Source organism: Danaus plexippus, chromosome 24 (assembly GCF_018135715.1).
Source record: "Danaus plexippus chromosome 24, MEX_DaPlex, whole genome shotgun sequence".
NCBI classification, from domain to species: domain Eukaryota; kingdom Metazoa; phylum Arthropoda; class Insecta; order Lepidoptera; family Nymphalidae; genus Danaus; species Danaus plexippus.
This window is the reverse complement of record NC_083552.1, coordinates 3,936,790-3,951,186: the sequence shown is the minus strand read 5'-3', so window position 1 is coordinate 3,951,186 and position 14,397 is coordinate 3,936,790. Positions and strand designations below refer to the sequence as shown.

At 28.4% G+C, this 14,397-nt stretch overlaps 1 protein-coding gene across 1 annotated transcript in view; it reads left to right on the top strand.

Moving 5' to 3' along the window:
- Positions 1-58: 58 nt before the first annotated feature.
- LOC116775917 (hexokinase-2-like) overlaps positions 59-14,397 on the top strand; it is a 19,187-nt gene continuing 4,848 nt past the window's right edge. Inside the window, exons 1-3 of the mRNA XM_032668967.2 lie at positions 59-210; positions 10,339-10,533; positions 13,900-14,053. Of these exons, the coding sequence (XP_032524858.2) occupies positions 10,351-10,533; positions 13,900-14,053 (337 nt within the window). The 5' untranslated portion in view covers positions 59-210; positions 10,339-10,350. The remainder of the gene's footprint in view (positions 211-10,338; positions 10,534-13,899; positions 14,054-14,397) is intronic.

Sequence of the window (14,397 nt, the reverse complement as noted above, 5' to 3'; positions counted from 1 at the left end):
ACAATTAAAATAAGTTATATATTAATGGTAGCCATATTTGATGTCAGAGGCTATCTCAACGTAGTTCGGTATTAAACAGCGCGTGGACGTAGTTGGTGCAAGTTGCAATATTTTTTTCAGTCCTAACACGGCCGTCGACAGAAACGGACGCGTTCAAATTAAATATTACAACGACCTTGGCTTTTGTGTTCATAGTTACTTCGTGTCCACGTGAGTATTACAGAAAAATAATAATAGTAAGCGAATATTTGCTTTTTATAACGAGGTAATTTTTATTTGCACTTCGTATGGCGCAATCGCTTATTGTAATTGGGGTGATAATTGATTTGGTAGAGAAATATTTTTTAGCGTTCGTCGTCTCAATGTAGACGTTCCAGTCAAAATATTTTTAATGTAATTTATCGAGGTTTATCTGTAATGTGTATTGATATTATTTTTATTTTACTTTAATATATATTTACAAATACAATAACATTAATCGGAGATTAAAATTAATTTGAAAGTAACGTAATATTAAATTGCAACTAGCTTATGCCCGTGACTTCGTCAACATCTTTTGCTCTATTTAAAAAGATTTCGTATGTGTAAGAAAATTCATCGTAAAGCGTTGGTCGTTAAAGCTTCTATAACTTTATACGAAATTAATATATCTCTTTTTTTTTTTGAATGACTGATAAATGTTTAAGATCTAAACCTAGTTTTTTCCCTCATACACATAAACCAGCCGACATCTACACGTAAAAGTAATTAACAAAACCTATATTTTTCAGTTCAACATTTTTTTTAATAATTTATACAAAATAATTAAAAATTTAAAAATAATAAATCATAATTTATGACATTTTATAGTTACTTTGAGACATTTAGACTGCGTATGCAGAGTTGATAAGCTATTAAAGAATTTATAGAAATACTATGAATTGGCCAATAACAAGACTTCCTCACAATACGATGATTTGAACAACAAGCCACATAAATTGGAGATAATTAATGAATCGAGACGAATAAGTGATATAAAAGTACGTCAAAACGTTGTTAATTTGTTACGTTTAATGTATTTTTAGGACGCCGTTTCATTAAGCATATTAATGTGAATTAATTATCTACATATCTTTTTTTTTATTATTATTCAAAGAAGAATTTAATCTAATTGATATTCACCTTCGCTCATTCGTTAGCTCGTATATCAAACGTAAAGCTAAGTTGACTTAAAACATAGTCTAAAAATCTGTAATTAATAATTTTAAATATTTCGATGAAATTGTTTCAGTACTGTTTTATTCATCTTACAAAATTAAGATTCAAATCTCAAAAAAGATTATAAAAAAGGTATTACTTATAATTAAATAAATTTAAAAAAAATATATATTTTTCTATATGACTCGTTATAGATACGTGAAATTAAATATGAATTTATGTTATATGAAAACATCAGTGTCCATGTAAAAATACATATGTGAAGTCAAAGTGACAGTTGTTTACAACAAAAGATATTTACTTGAGAGGCGCGTCCGGAGACTCGTTGTAAACTTGTTGCTTAAACGACGTACATAATGTACAATAACTCTAATATGCATGCACGAACCCATTTTCATGCATTATTATTTTCATATATGATCAAATATTCCATAAAAAATATTATTTTTTAATAAAACCACCAAAACTGGTTTTATTAATTGATATCACCTTAAAACAGATCCGTATAAACATAGAAATAAATCGTATAAATACATGTAAATATATTAATCGTGTTTTGCAATAGTTTTATTAGTTATAATAAACATTTTTACATATTATAATTTTTATGTTCCATAAATGACATCGTGACAGATTTTTTTTCAATGACAGCTAGATGACGTTTGTTTAATATCAAATGTTTGGTTGTTTGCGGCGATACCTTTACCATGGTCTAATTGATCCAACTAAATGACAACAGTTTATATTTTATCGATAATATATATTTTTTATTATTATATCTGAAGCTAAAACACGTTACGACTGATTTTATTCATCCGAATATCACAGTTAATAATTTAAAAAAGCAATGAAAATCCGGTTAGATCACTTTGACATAATATTCATGTCAAAATGACGTAAAATTTCCATAGACTTTCTTTATGTTATATAAAATATATAAATATAAATTAAAACCACGACTTAACTACTATACTGTTATCATAGTTATAAAGACATTGGGGGATTCGGTTAAGCCAAAGATTTACGACGCGTTATTTTGATATGATGACATTTTTTTTTATTACTTTCCATATAAAAATTAATTTGGTATAATAAAAATTTATTACAATTTCGTTATTATTATCTTTAGTATTGCTTTTTTGTATAATTAAAGTTTTATTTGGCTTCTGTGAGTTACTTGAAAGGACGCAAAATCCTTTTCTGTCCATTGAATGAACGAAGTAACGAATGAGTGAACTAAATACTGAGCTTAGAAGAATTATTATTCATATTTTAAAAGTTTTATCTACTTATTGTGGACACGTTGTTTTTATTTAAAATTTTGAGTTGTTAACAATGACTATAATAAACAAAAATGACTCTAAAATGTCGATATCAGTTGGAATGTACGATCATTGATCAAGCACTTTGTCTTCAGATATAATAATTGCGTATTTGCGACACAGATCTATTACATTAGAGAGATCTATTATTCGATTTCAGTATATTCAAGTGTGTTTTGATAAACACGGAATGTTATTTTTCTGAAATGATTTTTAGACATTAAAATCCTTAATTAATAATACGCTAGTTGTAATCATTGAAAGTCTGTTAAAATTACTTTAGTTTTGTCTATAAAAAATTTCTTTGTGTCTATCCTTAGCACATTTAATATTCCCAAAGTAAAGGCTAAAGATTAATAATTTTCTTCCATTAAAAATCTATATAGATACAATTGTTTTATTATAAAAACTTTCAAACTGTAGGTTAAGTGTGACGACGTGAACAAGTATTAAGTGTACGGAATATTTAGCTAAATATAACAACCAATCTGTCGACCCTGTCTATGTTGTTTCTTAATGAATTTGACCGCTGTGCATCGTACGTGACGATTGACGTAGCCTTTAAAGAACCCCGCCTATTAAGGATATATGTACATATATATATCATTTTTGGTCTTGAATTTTCATATCCCTTTACACATATAGATATATCGTAATATATAATTTGAATATAAATTAAATTAACTTTTGGAGTGAACGAAAAACATACAAACAAGGCCAAAGTTACGAATAATACAGGTTTCAGTATCACATTTTTTATTAAACTACTCGTATACCGAATACGATCATTCAAAACAACTGAAAGATTTGAATTTATTTATTAAATACGTCCTGATGTTAATTTAATTAATTGACCATTATATGTATTAATTATAAATGTACAACTAGTGATGTTTTCTTCTCTAGTTGTCATTGTTTTGAATCGTTATTTGATATATCTACGACATAAAGTCAAGCGTTTATGTTTTGGTTGTGTGTGTATAAAATTTTTTTCACATATAAATACAGTGTCAATAGAAACCTTCAATATATTGCGTGTAATTTCTTTATTAGGTAAGACAAGGTAAAGAATTTGTGTATCAATTACTTACAGATAAACAAAAACTTATATACTCTGTGGAGAAAATGTGCTTCCATGTTAGATGATTATCTTAAAAACAATTAGAATATATATATTTTTATTGTTGTACTATGGCTTCATTCGCACTGGAATAGTGGAATATTTCGTCAATGTCAACGTTTTTAGTTGTCGGACGAATTATATTGGGTACTGTGTGGAAGAAAGGCGAAAGAGTTTGTCGAATGGAATGAAGGCGTTTATTTAATTATTATCTGTTTTTGCAGTATAGATTATACGTTTTAATTTTTTTCGATATTTGAAGTTCCTCATTGATAGTTTTTTATACGAGTTTAACTATTTTAAGCACTATAATTACGCATGTACAATATTTTATAACAAAAACACTTGTTGATTTTTTCTATATTTAGTAAAATGCGTATGCGTCGTTTATTTAAATTTGCAAATCAAAAATCTTTAAATTCATATATATTATACAGCGGATTTTATTTTAATGAAATTTTAATAGGTACAGTGACGAAAACGAAAGATTTTTTTCATAATCTGTAATCGCCATATCATAAAAATTTTGCAGATAAAACTAGAGAAAAGAAGTCTATGAATTAAGATAAAGTTGAACAAAAACATATTTATTAAATAACGATTTTATAAAATATAACATTAATGAGACGAGAGACGAAACTTATCAGCATTCCATGGATTCGCCGTGCGGGTGCTGGGTCTAGAGGTCATCGGACTTGAGACTTATTTGGCGTATAGGAATATTAATTTCGTGATTTGTGTAATGTGGATGAGTTGTTTACACTTTGCTGTCGCTCAATAGTGAGTAAACGTTGAAATTGGTTGGTACATGCTTATAACAGCTTCCGCGTATTAACAACAGATGGCGTTGTATGTCTTTTAATAATTTCTGATTATTTTTTTTATATGAAATTTCTTCAATCGATTACCAAATCGATAGTTTCTTAAAGAAAAAACGTCCCGTTAATTTTTTACTCATTACATAAAATGAAACGATGATAAAACATATTGATTGATTTAAATTAAACTAATATATTTTTTCGGATATACTACGCGGATTCGAAAAAATATCCGAAAAATTATATTAGTTTCATTTAAATGAATAATACTCGCGAAAGTGTCAGATGTCATTATATTGATTGATCTATTATATAAATTAAATAAATTGCAGAAGAAAATCATAGTTTTACTTAATTAGTATAATTACACATACTTTTAAAATTATAATATATTAGTAAAGATAATACATAGACATTTTATATATACTGACAAGTAAAAAATTCTAAGACAATCCTCGACATAGCGACCTCATTCTCTGAAATAGTTCTTCGGCTACAAAGAAATATCTACTTATACTTTGTAGTGAATATTTTATAATAATGAGATCTAAGACTTTCGCGAGTATTAATTTAAATGAAGCTAATATTTTCGGATTACTTCGCGTTTTTTTTATTATTTAAAATTACTCTCCCCGACGGTACGGTTACGTTGCAGCAAGCGTGATTATGATTGCTGCAAAGTAAATAGTAAAAAACTGGTATTAATCCGAAAATATTAGTATTATTTATAAAGCTTCTCCGATTCAAAAAATGTTTCTAATTATACATTTTAATAAACACTTTCAATGGTAGTTTTATTTACTTCTGTTAGCCGTTAATTTTAATATTATCATATATGTGGTCGTATTATTATTATTACTTTTACTACATTTAAATTTATAATTTTCCGACCGCTTCTCTATGTGGGGATTGTTATACATTTTTCGAATGTGATCTCATGACAAAAATATACAAACCGTTTCTACTATTAATAGATGCGGCGATGGGATTTTGTTACATGATTATATTTACTGTTAAATAAAATGGATATTTTTATTATTTTAGAATAGACATACGTTACGAAGAAATATATAACTATCATTGTGGGACTTTAATGTTTGAACTAATCTTTCTTCACATAAATAAGACTTTTTCACCTCGAATTCGTACTATGAAAATGTATTTGAATTATCTTTATATTTTAAGTTTGGGCTGATATATCTTAATTGGTTCACAGATCAATATACTTACACTTAAACTGATAAGTATTAAGTTAAGAGAACCTCGTCAGTCTTACATAGATGATATTTCAATTGAATTATCAAGCTTCAATTATATAATAATTCAATTAATAACTATTTATAACATTTCTCTTTAAAAATAGCCCTCGAATATTTTTTAACATTTTCTTATTTCTATATAATCAATACAATTTACGTAACATATACCAATATAAGTATATTTAATTTTTGTCTGTGTGTCTGTTCGGAGAATGCACTGATTTTGAATGGACTTTTACAGACGGATAGTTGATGGAATAGAAAAAAATATTATATTATTTTCTGGTCTCTATGCACAGGTGTAACCCACCTCTATAGAACTATTTCCAGAAGTAAAATAAATAAATAAATATATACGAATATTTTTATTTTATTTTATTTTCATAGTTAAAATATTTACTCCGCTCAGACGTGTTAACATAATTTACTTGTTATTAATTTATTTAATACGGCGCACTTGTCAAGTTTGCGACATATGTTATCTGAGGTTGCTGATACGCTATCAGAGGTCTGACCTGATGGTGACAAGATGCAAATCTCCTTACGCTCAACTTATGACCCAGCACTAGTCATTTTTTATTACAATTAATATATATACATAAAATAAATTATATTAAATAATTAAAATTTAATACATTCAATAAGTGTTGCAGTAATTATTCTCCTTTTATATCAATTGAATTAATTTGTTTAACTTACTTGATATTTGGAACACAATTTATGTGTAATTTTTTTTTTTTATTAATTTCATAAAAGACTTAGAAGTTTATAAAAAAAAAATGTAATAATAATCTTGTGGACTATTTCAATTTAAAAGGCATATTTTTAGTCCACTATCGTCATTGGTTCTTCCTCTTGGACATTAAATGTTTTGTCGTCCCGAGGGGTCCGTCAGAGGAAGCAGTGCACTCACAGGATTCGAGATTGGCTATAAATCAACTTGCAATGTATGCCTTTATCGTATCTGTACAGACGTTTTTTGTAACTACATTCAAAAACTATTTTTTTTTAATTCGAAACTAGACTATTGATAGAAAAACTACTAAATTTTATCTCCCCACGTTCAGCTGATAAGAATCCCGCTTAGATCATGTCAAAAATGTTTTGTTATCGTTGTTAAGATATAAAACAGACTTACTTTTTAAGAGTTGTTTATAATAAATTAAAAGTATACAAGAATATTTTAACTACTGTATTTCGTGTCTAAGCTCGCAAAATTTGGGACTAAAATCCTCAAACTTCATTTACACGTCGTCTGTGTGTGATCACGGCAGCTGAAAAGTAACCGAAACGTAGGGATTATGTTGTTTTTAAAAAAATAAAATCAAAAAATAAAAAAAAATTCACGCTTAATCTAAATCGTCGATAAATTCCTTTCGAGTAAAGTCAGCAAATGTATTAGTGTAGTATATTTTAGTATAAAAACTATTTGTCTCCTATCAAGGTTGATGGTTATACTTTTGTAATTTGATCCTGTTCACACAAACATACATACCTACTTAGTTAATATTTTTTTTTATACGATAAAAGAGTGGAAATATTTATATTATTTAACAGTTCAGAGTTCAAATGCTATCGCAAGGTTTAATTTATATGAATATTCATAAAAAACTTGTTTAAATTTAATGTCTCCATTGACATTTATTTTGTTCGTAAATTTTATTCCACGCAAAAAGTTACCACTCCTTTCCACCAGCCAGTTATTAATTATGGACAAAACGAGCGAAAAAATCAAGTTATATTTTTTTTAGAATAACCGTTTTTTGTCGTTAGCCAATGTTTCAATCTTATCACTTGATCTATGTCTTGACTCGTGCACTTGTTTTGATATCAAGATATAATTGAAGACACTCGTCTTATAATTTTTGACAGCTTCGCTTATGAATCGTAGAGTATTACCGACTAATGAGATCTAAGATTTTCGCGAGTTTTATTCATTTAAATGAAACTAGTATTTTTCGGATAAACTAGACGTGACTTATTTTTGTAAAAAACTACATACTCCCGACGTTTCGGTTACTTTTCAGCAACCGTGATCACGGGCAGACGGGATGTAGTTTATCCGAAAAATACTAGTTTCATTTAAATATTACCGACTAGTTTTATCCGCGTTTTCGTCCGCGAGAACATTGATGGCGCTCAGAGCATACGTAAAAAAGTGTGTCAAAGAAAAAGAAATGGTAAACCGCTTTCAGCGGCAACTATATTGTGTCACGTGACATCTCACACAATACAACTATGTATTATGACTTGATCTCGTTGGAACTGCACTGAAATCCAGAATAAATTGTGTCATTCTGCTATGTAATTGTGAAGTTTCATCAAAACCTGTCCAGTAGTTTTTGTGTCAAAGAGTAACACACATACGTACATATGTCCTCACTCTCATTTATATCAATCGAAATTGTAGAATTTAATTCATCTCCATTAATACTATCGTTATATTTTTCTCACACAAACGCGTTATAACTCATATAAAGTATTTACGTCTCAGCAATAAATATTTGCATATTTACTCAAGTCTTGCTTTATAATTACTTTATTTGTTATATTTATATAGACATCGTGGTTAGAATTGTTATTAAATGACAGTAGAGGTGTAACAGAATAACAACTAAGTAGTCATGTATTCTGTACAACAGTATGAAGATGGCCAATGTTGGACATTGGAGCAGACATTGGCGTAAGTTGGCAAGGGCGGTGGGCGCGTCGTGACGTCACAGCCACGTTGCGCAGACGCATACTAATGATTATGCCTAACGTAAATTATTATAATTGCATTAACATTTATTATAATGATATCGAGGAATTTGTGTACACGTTTTTGGTCACGGAATTTATATTTTATCTCTTAATTATTTATAGATTACGTTTACAAATTAATTCTTTTATAAATTACTTGAGCTAGTAGGTCCACTGAGCTTTTGCAATTTATTTTAAATAGTTAGGACTTATTCATACATTGTAGAAAATAAAGCCACGGATATAAATAGTAATATAATCGAGACCAAAATGAGATACAAATACAGCTGTGGCCTATAATCAAATAGTGCAATTTAAGGAAAAACAGTTTTAATAATATAATAAGGAATAATCGAAATATATCTTTAATTTAATCTTAAATATAAGAAAAGTTAAGAACAACATCACTTTAGTAAAATTAACCATACGTTCAGATATTTTAACTGTTGGGTATACCTAAACCTACTGGGTTATGTTACGATATTGATAAAATACTTCTGGCGATTAAATTAAATCAAAAATGTCATTGCCACTAACTTTACCAATTGTATCAATAAATGTTTATAAAATGAACTCTGGTGATAACCTTAAAATTGGAAAGGTCAGCTCAATCCGCAACACGGGATCAAAAGTTGACCTGAGTAATTAACGCCGTACTTTGGTCAAATTCAATTTATTATATTCATTTTTATTATCGAAAAATATCACAGTCTTGTTAAAATACAATACTTAATCAGCGCATATAGGGGTATTTTTTATAAATATAATTATAAACAAAAAGCATAATTCGAAGTAGGCCTTTATAAATACAGGAGTAAATTTAAAAAAGCTCTTTTAAAATTCGAGTGAGTAAATATAAATGCAATGGACTATGAATAGAATAATTTTTTATGTCGTTATAACTCGAGGCGAGCGTAATTATTTTAACAATGCCATAAAAATACTGACTTCCTATACATTTATTTTTATTCGCTTGTAGACAATATTTCATTGCATAGCGTTTGCGCTTGACGAGTAAATGTAGTAAGCTTAGGCAACGAACAAATATGTTTATCTGTTTCAGCTGTATTTGACTTTATCTTGTAAACCGCATTTCTAAAATTTAGACATATTTAGTATCATATAATAGGAACGATTAGTGCTTATCATATAATAAAATGATACAGAGACATATATCATTTTTATCATTATATTTGGGAGACCTTTATCAGTCATAACTTGACCGATTTTGTTGATTTCTCAATTGTTTCATTTTAAGATTGAGATGATTTTTCTGTTACAAATACTAAATATATCGGGTATTGTCTTGTTATATATATATTATAATTTTATTGGAATACAATGTCATGATAATAATGTTTTGTCTTTAATCTCGGCTGCCCGTTATCAAGGTTGCTGTAAAGGAACCGAAACGTCGGGATCATGTATGTAGATAAAAAAGATATGAAATAATTAAAACCGCGTAGTATACAAGATTCTGGATTTATAATATTTTGAATTTAGAATAGACGCTTCGTTCAAAAAAAAAAAAATTAAATATTAAGACCGTATCAATTGATAAATACTCGCTGAATTTAAATTTAATAGATTATTTACATAGACTTGTCTATGTCATATGAAAATCATGCTCCTTAGTCGTGATTGGAATTAATTTATATAATTGTCAAGAATTTGTTTAATATCAGATTTTTTTTTTATAAAGTTTTGGATATACACGAAATAGCAGGAATTAAATATTTCATAAGTTTGTGATATTATTTTGACTGTCATTATATTTAGAACTTTGATTTAATAACTTTGGAAAATTTCTAATCTGAGCTGAATTAATGGAGACATAATTTGTTGTTATTATTTTATTATATTATTAATGTTACTTCCAGATATACATCACAATGTCAACGGCTGTTGAGAATCTTAACATGGAGCCGCTGGTGAACGGTCACAATGGCCCACATTTGAATGGCACAAATGGTACAAATGGCACCACAGTTATCACAAACGGCACTAATGGAACCTGGGCTCAGCAATTCCTACCACCACAACTGATTTTGGACGACAGAGTCAGAGCTACCAAGGTAAGTTTATGTAAAATGTTAGTTTAGGTAAAGTCTCAATCTTAACAAGACACTTTCATCTCGTCTGCTCTTGATCACGGTTGCTGCAAAGGAACCGAAACTTCGGGATGATGTAGTTATAAAATAATAAAAAACGCGCAGTACCCAAAAAAACTTAGTTACATTTGAATCTTATTATATCGTAATTCATTTATTGCAAATCGTTTTAACAGTTAGAGATACGATCTGAGAGACAATAGTTAGCTACTAAAGGTTATCTATAGTATATATCTGTAAAACATTATCAATGTGGAATCAAAATTACTATAAGTAAAGCATAAATTTATTCCTATTCTGTGATTATAACATACATATAAGATATAACCCACATTTAAATACAGGAATCGTTACATTCTATTCCTATTAATTCTTCACATTATGTTAACAATATTTTTAGTTATAGCAAATGATCTATCGTTAATTACTCTGTATGAGAGTTATCGAAGTTTTTTTTTGTTATCTTGAGCTGAATATTGATAAAATAGCTGATACTATTCGGGCCTCTAATATTCGATATTTTATCGGAGAAATGTCGGTCTACATAACACTTTGGAAACATTTAGATGATTCATTGCTTTTAATTTATGCGTACTAAAAAAAATACTCATATTATTATACTACAACACGATAGAAGTCCTTTTTGCAGTTTAGTACTTGAAGTCACAAAATTATCATATCCAATTTGATTAATAATAGTAAAATGTAAAATATTTTTTTTGAAATTATCAAAGAGAATATTTTTTAAATATTCACCATATGTACTATGAAACTCATACTAAATGTTAAAAATAGAATTAATAATGAAATCTGCAATTATAAAAAGATTTTACTAGAAATCTCTCACAGCTTATTACTGGCACTCAAATGACTGCACGTGTTATAACTTTGACACGCTCAATTGATGTATTGCGTTTAGATTGATATAAATATCGAGCAATAATAAGCCTAGAATGGTCTTTACATTTTATATTTAACAGGCAAACCCGTAAAATATTGTTCTGTCATGATATAATACAAAGGCTTGGATTTTAATGTTACATTTTTTTTTTTATTAAAACCTTCATCCGTGCAAAGACGTGCACAGTATATTCTGCCAGTGTCGTGTTGAATGGAGGAGACGCGATCCGGGACTGACTTTTGAATGAAATAAAATTTAAGAGTCTCGACTGAAGTCACAATTGCATTCTTCTTTTAAAGCCACCATGGATTCCTATGATAAAGTCCTTTTCATAATGATATTGAAGTCTGAACAGCTGACAGGCAACTGTCAAACAATTATCACAAAATGTGCTTAGCAAATAGTACGTACATTAAAAAGTTTCTATATATATAGATCTATAACTATATTAGGGTTGACGAAAATATGAACATTATAAATGAATAGTGATGTGAATAGTGATGTCAGTTTTCAGAAATAAATTACTTATTATGTATCAAATGAAACGTGGAAAAAAGTATAAGAGCGAAGTTTGTGTATTTGATGTAGTTTTTTATATGTGTGGGAATTATTTAGACAGCCTTAGTAAACGAAATACGAAGAATACTCAGCATGTAATTTATAAAATTCCTTAGAAATATATACAATCAGTATATAATAAATAATAACCTATTTGAAGCTGGTTAGTACAGCGACAGGAAGGTCTATCTTATTGAACTATTTACTATCAATATCAATAAAAGTAAGTATGAGAACAATCTGTGTGAGATTTTATCATCCCAGATGTGATTGACAGCCACTTGTACCATCTGCCTTATTGTGATAAGTTGAGAATTATTTTAAAGCATCCCTAAGAAGTACTAGATTTATATTAAAAAAAAAATTAAAAAGAAAAATTATAAGGACGTTTTCACATTAAGCTATAGTGTTGCCTTACTCAAGCTAAAAACAATGTTTACTCAAAGTTATTTATAATGACTTCATATTGTAAATTTATGTGCGTCAATAAAATCATATTTGTTGATAATATGATAAGGAATAATTTAATTGTATGATATATACAAATGGCGTTGTACGGATAGAAATTAAGACCCCATAAAGATAAATCAAATGCTTTATTATAATACAAATAACGTAATACCTACTACTGTATAATTTTTTATTATATATTTATATTTTCTAGTTGTTATGAGTTTTTTTTTTGTATACATGATGTTATAAATTTATATTAAAAACTCTTTTCTATTAATTTTTTTTTTTTTTTTTTTATTAAAATATAACTGCCTGTTGTATTACTCTAATTAAATATACGTTGAAGTCCATCGAAGAGTTTGTTTAGATATGCATACATTTTTTAAAAGCGTGCCTAAAAAAAAACAAAAAAATACATTTGTAATCCATTCTTGAATACAGAAACTTCATTTTGACGATCAAAAAGACCAATAAGGGTTCAAAGTCTGAGCAATTTAAAATCGTCTGCATCAACTGGGTGACCTATATGAAAGAAATTGGACTATAAAAGGCAGGATTTATACGTTTTATCTGCCTCATATCTAAACACGCTAAGCCACCTTCACCTTATGATAACCTATTTCCTATTAATTACGCTTACCAATTACTCTATGAAAGTCGATAATGAAATGCATAAATAAAACGACTTGATAATATATGTATTGGTAATTGTTGGCTTTCTTTCAAGTAATTTATATGTAAATTAGGCGATAGGATAAAAATTTATAATGTTTTTTCGGTTAATGTTTGACTATTATATTCAGAATATTTAATATTTTAATACTCTTTTGTTTCGTTTGTAATTAAATTATAGATCATATATACTAATTATTATTTTGGACGATCTTTTATATAATTTAGTTTATATAAAGATGTTTTTAATATTAGAAAGGGGATAGTTTTAAAGCGTAATTATAGAGCAGATTTAGATAATATAATTCACTACCACGTCCCTATGTACAGTTTTTAGGAAAGATATTGCAGACAATACGACGCAACGTGTAAATTTTGTATCACGTGACGTTTTAAAAAGGTGACTTTATGACATGATCAGTATGAAGCCTGGTATAATTCAAAGTCCATGTCTATTATTTCATGATGTCCAAGTTACATTTTTAAAGATTTGCGAGAAAGGACAACAGAAATATACATGTCCTCACAAACATTATTATTTATAATATTAGTAGGACGAAGGCCACTTTTCCTAAAACGCTATCTTATTGTAGGAAGAAGTGCAAAACATGTAAGGAACCAAATTTCACAGGCGACTAAGAGTTTAGGGCTTGAGGTCTGAGACTGAGATTAAGATTTCAGATGCAATAACTACAAGTTCAGCTCTTTGTTATTGGTTTAGAATGAGAAAGATTTTAACATTGCAGATTGATAATCGTTTGTCCAAAATGATTCTGTGTGGTAACACGCTGAGGCGAGTTGGCGAAGTGTTTGCCAGAGAAATAGAGAACGGATTAAAGGAACGTCCATCCAGTCTGCAGATGGAGAACACGTATGTTCCAGAACTACCCGATGGAACTGGTTAGTAGATTGCTATCTAAAAATATTTATTACTGTATTTAGACTACTTAAAAATATATGTATAGTGGCCTTTGATCAGGGTTAAGATACAATGGATAAACGGTTATGTTATGGTGTTAAAACACTGTCATGGGAATATTTGTTGGAGTCCTTTCTTATATCTAACGCTATTGAATATAAATTGCAAACATTGTTCACATTTGGTCCTTAATTTTAATATATTCCACTACTGACTATATCGACAGTGAATTAGATTTAAGGGAATTCTTAATATGTATATTTAATTCGTTTATTGAAGTTTGAAATAGGTTAAGTAGAGAGAGGAGTTTGGACAGTGGAGGTGA